General features: G+C 40.0%; 1 protein-coding gene across 1 annotated transcript; it reads right to left on the bottom strand.

The window, feature by feature from the left end:
- On the bottom strand, positions 4,939-5,904 carry LOC110255227 (olfactory receptor 52N2). The gene has a single exon (XM_003129440.3). It carries the CDS (start codon positions 5,902-5,904, stop codon positions 4,939-4,941), a length of 966 nt encoding a protein of 321 aa, XP_003129488.2.

The raw sequence follows: 14,978 nt of genomic DNA on the forward strand, positions 1-14,978 counted from the left end.
CGAATCGGAGCTGTAGCCACCGGCCTACGCCAGAGCCACAGCAACGCGGGATCCGAGCCGCGTCTGCAACCTACACCACAGCTCACGGCAACGCCGGATCGTTAACCCACTGAGCAAGGGCAGGGACCGAACCCGCAACCTCATGGTTCCTAGTCGGATTCGTTAACCACTGCGCCACGACGGGAACTCCCTGGGATATTCATTTTAATATCCCCGACACTGCCGGCAATATAAGGATATGGTTCCCTGTTTTCAGAAATTAGCTTTTGAATAGAATTAGGATTTGTAAATATGCATATCTTTGTGTATGTATGTACGAGAATGTATGTGAGTGTGGGTTTGTGTATTTGTGTTTCTGTGTGTGTGCATGAGAGAGAGAGTGAGGGAGAGGGAGAGAGAAGGCCTACGCACTGCTCACTGACATGTCGCTCTTTTCTCACCTGTCGTAATCGTACGTGCTCTGTCGTGTTTCTTTGTGGCGAGAATGGAGAATGACACTTTGGAAAACTTCTCAGCAAAGCAGAGGCGACTGTCTCTTCTCTCCTCATTTGCGTCTTTTCTTTCTACACTGTCTCATTTCCGCTGTCCATACATCCTTAGTTTTCTAATATATGACCCCCGCCCGGCCCTCACTTTGGCAATATCACAGCATAGGCCCTGGGACTAAAGAAGGTGATTGGAGTCCCATCGTGTCCCTGGGACCCAGGTCTGTCCTGTCCTACGGAGGAAACTTTATAGTGAGTGAGGGCCTCTCTCAGTATAGGCATGCTCCAGAATCCCTGAGCTAAGCCCTCAAAGTCCTCTGGGCATAAACATGGGCTCCTGGGTCCTTAAACCCATCTAACTATTCAGAAGTCTGTCTCCATGATGAGAAAACAGTCCTACAGAATTGCGTGGCCCTCAGTATTCTAACATGATCTCAAGGGGGCACTTATGCTGTAATACACACGGAATATTGTGTTATAAGATCTGATGAGTCTTCTAATATAACTCATCTTAGGATACATATGAAGAGTCACATTTCTGTGGCGAATGATCCTCTTCCCAGTTTAAGGGAAATACTAGGAAAAAAGTTTGGTTAAGGAGAATCCTGGCTTAAATAACGACGCTATTACTCCTTTTGTCAATTTTTTCCCCCACACCCACAGAATGTGGGAGTTCCTGGGGGCTGCAGTGACAATGCTGGATCTTTAACTCACTGTGCCACAGGGGAACTCCATATCGGCAATTTTGATTACTTGTGTAAAGTAATGATATTGAAACAACTTGAATTATTGATCACATCTATGGTTCTCTATAAATTAATTAACATGCACAATGCACATACACGGTATCATTGGCATAAGCCCTAACTGACAAGTTGGAGTTGACCATCAGTCTTACCAGACATCCTACCAGTACAACCTACCTAACAGAAAAGTAATAACCAGACTTTTTTTTTTTTGGCTGCACCTGCAGCATGTGGAATTTCCTGGGCCAGGCATCGAACCCTCACTGCAACTGCGACCAGCATTACACTGTGGCAATGCCAGATCCTGCATGGGAACTTCCAAAGTAATCGGACTATTAAGACTTAACACTGAGGGACATGATGAATCCAGGTAAGCACCCACCTGCCATTGAAGGCCCAAATATTTGATCACCGAATGCTTTCTATTGAAAAGGGGACTTGATGAAATAAAACTATTTTTAAGGCGGGACAGGAAAAATTCAACATTATCGTCGCTGCCATTTGAGCCACCAACCCCTTCCCTTCCGTGTACATTGTTTATCTGGATTATACATTCACTAGATCCCCTTAGAAGACACAAGAATGTTTACTCATTGAACAAAAGAAAAAGAAAGTCCTTTGGAGATAGCATTTCTCGATTCTGTAGAGTTAAGATGACTCACTACTTGCTTTGTTGGACCATATAAACTATTAATATGTTACTTTGATGAATAACCTTTTGTCTCAAAAACCGTGCATTGACCTCTTACAGAAAGAACAGTCCCTAGAATTTTCTGAGAGTATCTCCAAAGTTATAATACTCAGGTTGGCGCCAACGGAATTTTCTGTTCCTTTCTTAGATTGTCTATTGATTGTTTTCATTGACACATGATAATCAAAGGCTTTGGAACCAAATGCCCTAAGTTTAAATCCACACTCTTTCACTTACTGGACGGGTGACTTTCCCTCAGTTATTCACCTCTCTGTGCCCCAGTTTGCTTGCCTGTAAACTGAGCATAAGGTAATATTTTCGGTTGTGTTTAGAATGAAGTGAGTATACAGGCTTACAGAAAAGCCCCTGGAAAATGAATGCTAGTTTGGGTTGTGGTTTTATGCTTATTGTTTTCCTGAAAACCATTCTCTGAGGGGAAAAATGGTCAACCTTTGAGAGAGTGACCATGGGGAAGACACTAGGAGTCTCCACTCTGCAGGGATGACGTGAATGCTGAGGCGTTGGAGTGGGGAACTGAAGAAGTGAGTGGAAACTAGGAAAGTGGAGTTGATGTGGAAGAGAGAAGAAAGTTGGAGAAGAAAAAAGAAGAGAGGAGACATAGATTCTGCTGGAGAGCTGAGCCTTCTAGGAAGGTAACGAATGGGGCTGCAGCTGCTGGGCAGTCAAGGGTAATTCTGAGAAGAGCAGCACATGGCAGGCCTGGGCACTATGCCCAAACTCACAGACAAGGCACCTGCTGACGAGGCCTCTGTCGATTCTGTAGCAAATCTTTCACTCCTCCTCCTTCTCTATTACCTCCAATCGTCCTAAAACTTTAGAGCCCAAAACTTGTTATTCTTTGTTTAGTCTCAATATTTAGTATATAAATTTTCATTTAAAAAATAATCCTTCTCCTCTTCTCTTTCTTTTAAAATACTTAAATGTATGTTGAGATTTATCTCATATACGATCTTTTCTGTAAAAGGTTTACTTACTGATTCCAATAGCTATTGATAGGCATTCCAATTTCATTTTAATAATCACTTTTTGGGAGTTACCTTGTTATTTTATTTTATTTTTTTAATTTTTTTTAAATGAGAGTTGCAACGTTTATTACAGATTCTCTCTTGGTTTTTTTTTTTTGTATTTTTTTTTCTTTTTTGCCACACAGGCAGTATGTGGGAATTCCTGGGCCAGAGATTCCTACGCCGCACAGCAGCAACTAGAGCCACAGTGGTGAGAACGCAGGAGGCTCAACCCGCTAGGCCATCAGAGAACTCCCACCTTGTTATTTTATAATAATGACTCCATTGCATTTTTAATCTTCTATCAGACTAGAAATTTATTAGCGTTGTTGTATCCCTTTATATTTTTCAGTGTACAACATGAAGCCAGTCACATGGAAGGTATCCAGAAAAATAAACTGTGAACTAAATTGATGACAGGTTTGTGAAAACTCAGTGGAAACTTGCCCATATAAAATTGATTTTGTACTGCCTACGCAGGTGGAAAGATTTCTCCTTGAGCTACAATGTTCAAAAATGAATCAGAGTTGAACCTTCTAGATGATGATAATAATAAGAATAATATCAGATTCAATGTATTTAGTGGTTAGTATATATCAGAAATTAGGCTATTTTTGGCATTAGAGTATTTAACCAGCCCAAAAAATCATTATGGCAACTCCCCCCCCATTTAATAAAAAGCATAGAAGCTGAAATTTAGAGAGATTAAATAGTCTGTCAAAATCTAGTAGCTAGGAATTAAGACACAAAATTTAAACTTTGGACTTATCTAAATTCAAAATTCATTTTTCCCCAACTCTTTCTCACTCACTTTTTGTTCCCTCCCTCCAGAATCTGAATCCATTTTTTGTCATCTCTCCTCTTTCTTTCATGTATATTTCCTCTCATGATCCCTGGCTAGACTCTAGATTCTGAGCATCATGAACCCAGGGGCTGTGTCATACACAACTCTGCTTCTCTTTCATCAAAACTGAGATATGACCAATAATATGACCTAAATAAGAAACTGAAAAAAAAATAAATGAGTGAACGAGTACATGAATTATAAGACATACAAGCAATTTAACCAAGGCATTTGTCTGCTTGACTGGTAATATCACAATTATATTTTTAGGTGCATTTTGAATGGAGGTGCCCTTGATGAAATGGAAAAAGACAGAACTCTTAGGCATGTCCAAAATGAAACGAAGCATATTGAAAAAATATTTAGTGAGTAGTTAAAGTTGGGAGATTTCACAAAACATCTAAATTTAGCTTGCCTTAAAAAAACACTGTAAACTATTGTAACCCTGGGCCCACATTACGCCATGGTGATAATGTGCTTAATTTGAGTGGAATTTGTCCTGTATGGGGAAGGCGTGCTTGGTCCAGAGCACCACAGACTCCGGGTCTTACACACAATGCACACGCTGACATTAGGCTGCATTCATTTCTTTACCTTCATGTTCACAGTAGACATGAGTCTGCAGACCTTTAAGTAAAACAAAATCTGTAAGAAATTGGTATGGTATTTCTTTATTCTGCATTCTCTTTTTTGGCAGAACTTCACACAGAAGAAATATTTCATAATATATACTTGAAAAGGCTTCAAAAAATCTGCATATGACAGGACTCGTGTTTTTAATACCATTTTTACAACCATCTCATATCTTTTACAAATGTCTTCTTTTGACTTACTCGTATCTTTTACAAATTTCTTCTTCATTCTATTTTTCTCCCCCCCTTCGCAAGCAATGCATCTCTTTTATTTATTTATTTATTTATTAGATGAATCTGCAGCATATATATATAAAAGTCCCCTGTCCAGGGAACAAATCTGAGCTGCAGCTGCAACCTATTATACAGTTGCAGCAATGCTGGATCCTTCACCCACAGCACCAGGCCAGGGATGGAACCCACACCTCAGCAGCAACCCAGAAGGCTGCAGAGACAACCCTGGATCCTTAACCTGCTGCACCACAGAAGGAGCTGCTATGCGTGTATTTTGTGATTTATTTGTCTTGAGTAAAGAGAACCTTGTCTCCAAGTAAAAATTTGATCACACCTTCCCGGATCTGTTTGGTCTTGACTCCGTAAACAATGGGGTTCATTGTAGGAGGCAGGAGCAGATAAAGGTTGGCCACAATGATGTGTATGTGGTGAGGGATACTGTGTTCTCCAAAACGGTGGGTGAAAAAAGTGAAAAAAGCTGGGACATAGGTGATCACAATGGCACAGATGTGAGATGTGCAGGTGCTGAAGGCTTTGTGCTGAGCATCTGCCGAAGACAGGCTCACCACCGCCCGCAATATCATAGTGTAAGACACTGAAATACAGCACATGTCAAACACACCAATGAGGAGAGCAACCATCAGACCGTAGACAGCATTGACCTTGACATTGCCACAGGAGACCTTGGCCACGGACATGTGGTCACAGTAAGTGTGGGGAATGGAGTTGCCACGACAATAGGGCAGGCGCTTGGTAAGGAAAGTGAAAGGGACGATGAGCATCACACCCCTCAGGAACGTGGCAAGACCAGCCTTGGCGATGACAGGGCTGGTGAGGATGGTGGCATAGCGTAAGGGGTAGCAGATGGCCACGTAGCGGTCCAGGGCCATGAGCATGAGCACCCCGGACTCCATCCCCGTCAACATGTGGACAAAAAACATCTGAGCCAGGCAGGCATTGAAGTCTATCTCCTTGAGGTTGAACCAGAAGATGCACAGCATATTGGGTACCGTGGTGGTGCACAGGGTGGCATCGGTGAAGGAGAGCAGGGCCAGAAAGTAGTACATGGGCCGGTGCAGGGCCTCCTCGTGGCTGATGAGGTAGAGGAGCCCACAGTTGCCCATGACAGCAACGATGTACATGAAGCAGAATGGCAGGGAGAGCCAGACGTGTGCGGCTTCCAGCCCAGGGACACCACTCAAGATGAAGAATCCCGGGGTCAGACTGGAGCTGTTGGCTCCAGACATAATGATGGCCAGGAGGAGGGCATTTTACGTTCTTTAAAAGTGATAGTTTCCTGGACAAGGAAATGGCTTAGAGGTGAGTAGAGGGCTTGGAAACCAAAGGTAAAACAACAACAAAAAAGATTTTTAGGAATGAGAAGTAGTGTTGAAGTTCCCTTGGCGTCACATTATCTAGATCATATTCCATCTCTGGTTCTTACCTAGTATGTGATGTCGATGAGTGGTTTAGCCATTGCGTACCTTCTTTCTCAACATGAAATGAGCGTATTAGTTGTGTAAAGCTCAGTAACTTGTCAATACCATTCAATAAGATAATTTGCATATTGTGCTAAAACTGTGAATAATACACAGTGAATACTCACTAAATATTAGCAGCAACGCTATTGTTGTTATTACTATTATTTTCATTTCTTTCCTCGGTATAAGCATCCCATGTGATCAACTCACCTTGATTAATAGATGTAAATTCGAATGGAGCCACTCAGACCTGCTAGAACTCAAGCGCTATTGTGCATTTTAGGGCAGGAGAGGTGGTGTGAGATTTTGAAAACCTCAGTTACATTTGGTGGTTGAGAAAGAAACTTTAGAAAGCAAGCGTAGTTACTAGGGACTCCAAGAGATTCAAACATATTCTCCTATCTTACCTGACCTCACTCCGGTCCGCCAAGCACGGACCCGGAAGAGCTAGCCCATAAAAGCCTTGTGAAACCCTTCTTTGGGGCGCAGGCTCCAGAGAGTCATCTCCTCTGAGCCCGCCGACATAATAAACCTGAGTTCCCCAACTCAAAAATATATATATATATATATTCTCACATCTTAGGAAAAAAATTATAAATGTCTCAACCCCTGAATGAAATCCAGGGACATCCCATCCAGCTAAAGCCCCACAAGGCTCTCACTAAAAAGGTAGCAGGTGAGCATGCGGCCATTGGAGCTCCTACAAAGAGAGCTGGGGTATATGAGATGCCACCTCTGATGTCTGCCTTCTTCTAAGGTAACCGGAGGGCACGAAAGCTGCAAGACTGAAAAGACTGAGATACTAGAATATCAGAGGAGGGAGAATCTTAGGGTCTGCTCATCTGGCTTGTAAACTAAGACTGCTGGTGGAAAATTCTCAGGCTCTTCCAAATGTCAATGTCACATAACTAAACAATCTATCCATCTGCTTTGAATCCTAAACAGAAAAACAGACCAACTCAGTGCCAGTTCTCTCCCCTGTGCTTCAGTAAGATTTCTCTTTACACCCTTTCTGCCAGACGATTCTCAAAGAGGCACGTGAATTCTGCTATTGGGTGAGCTATTTTTAAACTTAAAATATATTCAAAAGAAGAAAAATCTAGATGAATCAGGGTTTTCTCTTGGAAAATGTGAGAGCAGTGTTTTATTGCATCCTTATTTCTAGAGACATGGATGCTCAGATTCCAGGCGTTTCCAGGACTAATTAGCTGGATGGACTTGAACACATCTCAAATCTTCCTGTTTACAATTTTCATGGCTTTTAATAAAGGGATGGTGGTAATAGTACATATTATGGAAGTGTTAGGATGGTTAAATGAGAATTAGTCCTCCAGGTGGTGCCTGGTATCTAGTAGGTAATCAGTACATGTTATCTATTATAATAATAAAAATAATTGTCAGATTATACGTTAAAGTATTATTTATTTAACAGAGATTTATTGATGCCGTTCTAGTTTGTAGAGATACATTAGTGATCCAAATGTACAAAATCCTCTCCACTCATGGAGCTAATATTCTGACGGAGGTTAATTTCCATAGTCAAATTTATATTAATGCCAAGGATATATGCTACTGTCCTCATTTTATATATGAAGAAATGTTAAGTTCAGGGTAGCTAAATAAAAATTGCATCAACAAAATTTAAAAACTGGTAGAGTCAGGGTTCAAATCCAAGTTTGTCTGACTTTATAGGTTTAATCAATCTATATCCATTGCCTTAACTTACTGATTTTTGAGGAATTGCATAAATGGGGCATAACTAGCTTAATTTATGATGACATGGGAAGAAAGAAAAAGCTTTCTCTTAATAGTGTCTTAGAGAAGAGACAGAATATATGTGCAATGTTACAGAAAGTCAGTCTTTAGAAAGGGACCTTTGGAGATAGAATTTATTGGTGATATAGCCAGATTCTTATTCCTGGACTGTTTTCATAGACATCATATGAAACCTAGTAGGGGAGTTGCATGAGACTATTTCTATGGGAAGGCTCTTGGAAGTTCCTTACAAGTGCCTTGTAGGAGTCAAGTCTAGTCTTCAGTCATATCCCACTGCCCACAAGGACCATCCCAGTGGAAGCAGTTCTGAATGTAGACATCTATCTGTTAAGGCAAACAACACCCTCCCTTTGGAGCTCGCTCTTACCTGGGCTTCTCTATCTTCAATCAACTCTAAGATAGTTTTACATTTGGTCTTCCCATCGTAGCTCAGCGGTAACAAACCTGACCAGGATCCACGAGGATGCAGGTTTGATCCCTGGCCTCACTCAGTGGGTTAAAGGATCTGGCGTTGCCATGAGCTGTGGTGTCGGTCAGAGACAGAGCTCAGATCTGATGTTGCTGTGGTTGTGGTGTAGGCCAGCAGCGGCTGCTCCAATTTGACCCCTAGCCTGGGAACTTCCACATGCTGTGGGTGCGGGCCTAAAAAGACAAAAACGAATTATTTCACAATTAGGGGAATGTTGTTTCTTAGTCCCAAACAGATGGTCCTCTATTCTGGCTGGAGTTAGGAAGAAATGCTGAGCTTCCAATCAACTATGTCTCAAACACTTGCCTTTCTTGTACTAAAACCTTTACATTTTTGGAAGGTGCAAGTCTTTGGGCATCACCCAAACTCACCTCAGTGTGGGCAAAGATGAGACTCATGAACATGCCTGAGACTTCTGAGTGTCAAATGGTTCTACAACAACCAGCTTCCACCTCTACATAGCATCTCTGTATCCTCTGAGGATTCTGCGGACTTGAGGGTTTACAGCTAATTGGAGTTCCACATTTGGTGTCTCAGAGGGCTCTGGTTAGAGGAAAGATCCTTTGGGACTTTTGAAATTACTTCTATATTCATCAACTTTTGTATCTATATTTATCAGCAGGAGTGAAGATACAAAACAATAGGCATATCAAAGTTAACTATCTTCCCTGGCTGTGGATTCTAACCAAGAGACCTGACAGTCATTAGAATTTTTGTTTTTCATTTATCTTACTTTATAAAATAATGGCTTAAGTCAGTAATCATAAAATTCCAAAAATACTAAAACTTATTAATGCATATAAAATATATTGCAAATATGCTCATGATAATATTTTTCATAGAATTGTTTATATATATATGTATTTATGCATAATAAATGTCATGAGAGAGAGACAAAGAGAGACACAGAGACAGAAACTGAACTGCACCTGAGGCATGTGGAAATTTCCAGGCCAGGGATTAAATCCATGTCACAGCTGTGACCTGTGCTACAGCAATGACTCTAGCCATTGCAGTGACAATCCTGCATCCTTAATCTGCTGTGCCACAAGGGGGTTCTCAGGAACCTTTATAGATGCACCATCATTTCAATTGCCTTCCAGTTATTTCAGGATCAGTCTTCTTCACAGAAAAATAATAATAGGGAAACTCAGGTAAGACAATATACGTAAAATAAATGCAAAGCTGTTCTGTCACAATCTCCATCCAAACACTCACATACACACACGCTGTGTTTGTGTGTGTGTGTTAAACTCAGAGCAATTGTGGAAATCCTCTTAAGTAGTCACTGAAAGTGTATCACAAAACTCCCCTGATACTATAACTCTAACACAGTTTTAGGGAAAGTTTAAAACTGTACCACTCTTTTGCAGAAAAGTTCATTAGTTTCTAATTAACATAGAGTTGGTATGTATGTACCAACTCTATGACCCAGCAATTCCATCCTTAGGTTTATCATGAAGATTAATAAAAATATACGTTCACGAAAGACTTACCTGCCAATGTTCATATAACCCAAATGTTAATGAAGGGAACTTGAATGCATGGTATGTTCCTTATGATGGAATGCAATGCAGAAATCATAAGGAACAAACTGTTTTTTCATACAACATGGATGAATTTCCAAAACATATTGAGCCAACAAACCCAGACACACAAAAATAAATTTTATGATTCCAGTTGTATGCAGTCCTGAGCAAGCAAAATTATAGAAATTGCCCTCTGGGGATTAATAATGACTCATAGGAGGAAAAGGGAAATTTCTAGGGTGGTAGACATCTTCTTTACCTTGTTTCCTGTGGAATTATAGGGGAAATGAATGATGAGAGGGTTCTTAACACCCAGTTTGAATTTGCAGGATCTGGTGAAGGCATATAAATTTAAGAATTACCCCTGAGAAGGAACAAGAAGTACGCAGCAGTGAAACCATAAAAAGATCTGAGAAAGCCACCAAATTCTCCACGAGATTGGCTGGTTCAGGTTTTTCTCTCCTGAAGTCAGTGAGTAAAGTTAAGTTGTTACCAACTTAAAACAGACTGCTATAAAACTATAAGGTGTTTTTTGTACAAGCAAGAAACTACATTACATACTCAAAAGATAAAGGGGAAGAAAGCAAAGTATTTGACTATGAAAAAAATTTTAATCACAAAGGAAGACAGCAAGAGAGGGAGAAATTAACAAAAGGACTAGCAGGAAAATGATGAATAAGATGGCAATGATAATTCCTTACCTATCAATAAATGCATTAAATTGTCCAATCAAAAGACAATTCCTTATGATGGAATGCAATGCAGAAATCATAAGGAACAAACTGTTTTTTCATACAACATGGATGAATTTCCAAAACTAGGAATAAACCAGACTAAGCATGTGAAAGACTTATATGCTGAGAACTATAAAACAGTGATAAAGGAAATTGAAGATGAGTCAAAGAAATGGAAAGGTATCCCATGCTCTTGAATTAGAAGAATCAATACTGTTAAACTGAACAAATTACCCAAAGCAATGTACAGATTCAATGCAATCCCTAAAAAAATACCAATGGCATTTTTCACTGAACAAGAATAAATAATTTAAAAAATTGTATGGAAACACAAAAGACTCCAAAGAGGCAAAATAATCTTGAGAAAGATGAACAGAGATGGGGGATGTCATGCTCCTGGACTTCATACTATACTACAAAGCTACAGTAATCAAAACAGTGTGGTACTAGCACAAAAACAGACACACAGATCAATAGAACAGAATAGGGAGCCCAGAAAAAACCCACTCTCTTATGGTTAATTAATCTACAACAATGGAGGGAAGAATACACAATGGAGAAAATATAGTCTCTTCAGTATTGTTGCTGGGACAATTGGACAGTTACACGTAAGAGAGTGAAAGTAGAACATTCTCTAACACCATATAGAAAATAGTAATTGGGAGTTCCCGTCGTGGCGCAGTGGTTAACGAATCTGACTAGGAACCATGAGGTTGCGGGTTCGATCCCTGGCCTTGCTCAGTGGGTTAACGATCCGGTTGCCGTGAGCTATGGTGTAGGTTACAGACGCGGCTCGGATCCCTAGTTGCTGTGGCTCTGGAGTAGGCTGGCAGCTACAGCTCCAATTAGACCCCTAGCCTGGGAACCTCCACATGCCGCGGGAGCGGCCCAAGAAATAGCAAAAAGACAAAATAAAATAAAATAAAATAAAATAAAATAAAATAAAATAAAATAATAATTAATCATTTATTCTTCATTAATCATTTATCCTTCCATCCTGTCTTAATTTCATCTTAAAATTTGGGCTTTTCAGTACTCTATTTATAACATCTCTGCCTTTTCCAATCCAGTTCAGCACTAAGAAAACCCACAAGAGGCAAGGAAGTTGGCATTTAGATACCAACAGTTCTATAACATACATTAGGGAAAATAGGATTTAGGTCTTCAGTCAGAAGGGCTTGTTTATATTTTGCCCCAGTTTAGGCAGACTGGACCACCCAGTCTCTAGCACAGAAACATGCAAACCTCTAAGGGGGTGGGGCTGACTACCAACAGCACCCATGTGGACCGATCAGAATGCAAGGTCTGTTTAGACGGGGGATTGACCAGTAGGAGGGAATCAGGGCTTGGCGTATATTGCACTCATATCAGACACCAAAACCTGAAGCTCTTCTTATTCAGATGAATGGGAATAAGAACAGAAAGTTAAGAATGTTGGTCCAATGAGGTCCCTACACTTGAAGTAATAATAGTGGAGAATAATTGTAACCCCCCCCCCAAGTCTCCTGTCTTCCTTTCCTTACAGTTTTTGCTATTTGCTCTTTCCCACCCTACCGTGTCTTTTGTATAATATTCAGATTCTGCTAACCTTCCTTAAATTTTCTCCCTCCCCTTCTTTTCTTTTTCTTCTACTTTTCTCTCTTTCTTTTTTCATTGTGCTGGTTTTTCCTCTTTTATGACCCTCAAATCCCAGCTTTAAGAGCAACTGGAGTTCTGATCACTGCCTCGGGTTGTAGGGCTTTCCTCTCGGGAGCAGTACTTTGCAAACTACCCCATTCCACACACAAAACTCTCCCTAGACAGAACATCCAGTGCTACTTTGCACCCTCAGCCCCATGCACAATAGCCTATAAACTATTTACGCCCTATTGTTATCTGGGGGCTTAGGGTGTGTTTTGGTGCATGGAAATAGCATTGCTTGGATAAAGAAATCTGTGCCTTGATCATTTAACATGTAACTACCCAACGTGTACACAGATACGCACAACTGTCTAGTTCCTATGGACACGCATTGCTCCAAAGGAATCAGGGGAAATCCTAGACCAATAATCAAACCTCTTTTCAATCTATTAAAATGCCTTTGACTCCTTATCTCCAATGTAGTAATGTTTCATCTCTAATTATCCCACAAAATAATGAAGCCACCTTTGTGCAATCTCGTTCATTTTTCAGCACTTCTATAACTGCTTTGGAAATGGCTTCACGTTATTTTGAAAGACAAGGTGTGTCTGTGGTATTTTTCATTTCAAAGAAAAATGAACATGTCATTTGTTGATCCTGAGAGACAGAACTCAGGGAAATTGAACTGAGCAAGATTTTCTTCCATCACTGTCTACTTTAAAATTATTTAAAAATCTCTCAGTGATTCTGGCCTGCTGGCTTGAATTCACTTGTGAATCTCAGTGTTCAGAATTATGCTGTTGTAGTTGTTGGTGGCAGTGGTGGTTTCTTTCTGTGACACCCATTTTTGAGTTTGTAAAGGGAAGATGATGTAAAATTAATTGGAGATTGTTACCTGAGTGCCTCGAAAAATTTATTTGTTGTATTTTATTTTTCCAGATTTTAAAACCGATGCTCTGGTTTTACTTTGCAATAATGGTTACCTCCCTTGCTCTGTCCCCACAGCTTAGGCCTATTAACATTATATTTAAATTTTAATTTAAATGTTCTGAGATTCAAACAGTCTGGCTGTCTGTGTAGCTCATGTGCCTCATTTATAAATTGAAGATAACTGTAGGTAGGTCATTTTGAAGTAAAAGTTCAGTGAAATATTGTATATGAAGCATTAGTATAATACCTGATATATTTATATTTTAAAATGGCAGTTGAGGTGATGTAATTTCTTGATCTGTTTACTAGGGCTTTGGCGTGATTTAAATAAAAATATCTAATGAGTAAAATTTATCAAATCCAAAAACATAAGTCCAGGAGAAAGAAACTTTTCTGATTATCAGCTTATAATTTTTATTACACAGAAACACTTACATAATGTTCCTCTTTTTAAAACTCAGGTTTTGCTTCCAAGCATGAAAATTTCTTGCAAAAATACATGACGTGATTAATATATTTCACCATGATTTAATAATCCATAATGTGATATTAAAATATATTCTTCCTACTAGCAGACAGTAGGATTATAATGCTAATATTATTAGTATCTCTACCTCCTTGTTTGTATCCATTGCCTGATCACCTTCTATTGCTCCAGTTTTCTCTTGGGATTTCTTCACTCTTCATTTGATATTGCTGTTTCGGACCACCACACTTATTATTCCTCTCTCACTTCTATTTTCTCCTTGTTTTTTTCCAGATATCTAAATGAAGTACCTCTCCTCATCATTGTCCCTGATCATTTGTCTGTTACTTCTTCTATGCTAATGCTAAGGAAAACCATTAGCCCAGACATCCTTGGTTGCAGAATATATAAATTTTCTTTAAGTATCTTTTGCTGTACTTATAAAGCCTTTCCTCAAATAGCTGTCAAGTATTGTTTTGTGTACCTTTCAAAAAATCCTGCTTGAAATCAACTCAAAGGAGTACATTCTAGTTTATGGTGAACACCTGCAGTCACATTCTTCTGCTTCATTTATGTCTACATGGTATAGTTATAGATAGCCACATAATTTCTGAAGAACCAGGATGCAAAAAATAAGAACAGTCAAGGTTTTTTTTTCCCCTTAAGATATGCAAATTTCACATAAATATGGTCTTAAAAGGATGACAAAGACCTCTGGAATTCGGCACAATTTGGGTGCTTCTGGCTTCCCTGGAACTCCGAGGACGGTCTGCTTCTGTGCCTTCCCCAGTCTCCCGGAGCCTCCCTGGGCACCAGACTCCCCTGGTCTTTACTCTACACTCCCTCCCAGCGTCTAGACCAGTGCCTTCATCCTCAAGAGATGACTTCCAGCTGTATATTCCCGGTATTCGACGCTGTGTGTCCATTCAACAAGGTCTAACGAAAGTTCAGCTATGTGGGAGAAGTTCTCACTGTGGCATAGGTGGTCAAGAATCTGACTTCAGGGGTTCAGGTAAAAGCTCTGTCTCGCCTTCAACCCCTGGCCCAAGACCTTCCATATGCTAGGGAGAAGCCATCAAACAATAAAAAATAAAGTTAAACGCTATTTGGGAGATGGACTTGTTTCCTGCCTATTTTATTTTTCCAGTAAGTTAGAAGTCTCAGATTAAAAATTTTGGAATGATTTCCTAAATATGACAGCAGAGTATTCTTAGGTATTTCTTCTGACATCTGGGCTGCTGAATTGTGCACTTCTTTTCTTCCTGCCTATAGCTGTCTTTGTCTTTAGGCCACATGCAGAATTCCACATCGGAGAT

This window comes from Sus scrofa, chromosome 9, assembly GCF_000003025.6.
Source record: "Sus scrofa isolate TJ Tabasco breed Duroc chromosome 9, Sscrofa11.1, whole genome shotgun sequence".
Classification (NCBI taxonomy): domain Eukaryota; kingdom Metazoa; phylum Chordata; class Mammalia; order Artiodactyla; family Suidae; genus Sus; species Sus scrofa.

What these genes read in the sequence shown, in the direction of transcription:
- LOC110255227 (XM_003129440.3), bottom strand. Translation starts at nt 5,904, where the DNA reads ATGTCTGGAGCCAACAGCTCCAGTCTGACCCCGGGATTCTTCATCTTG.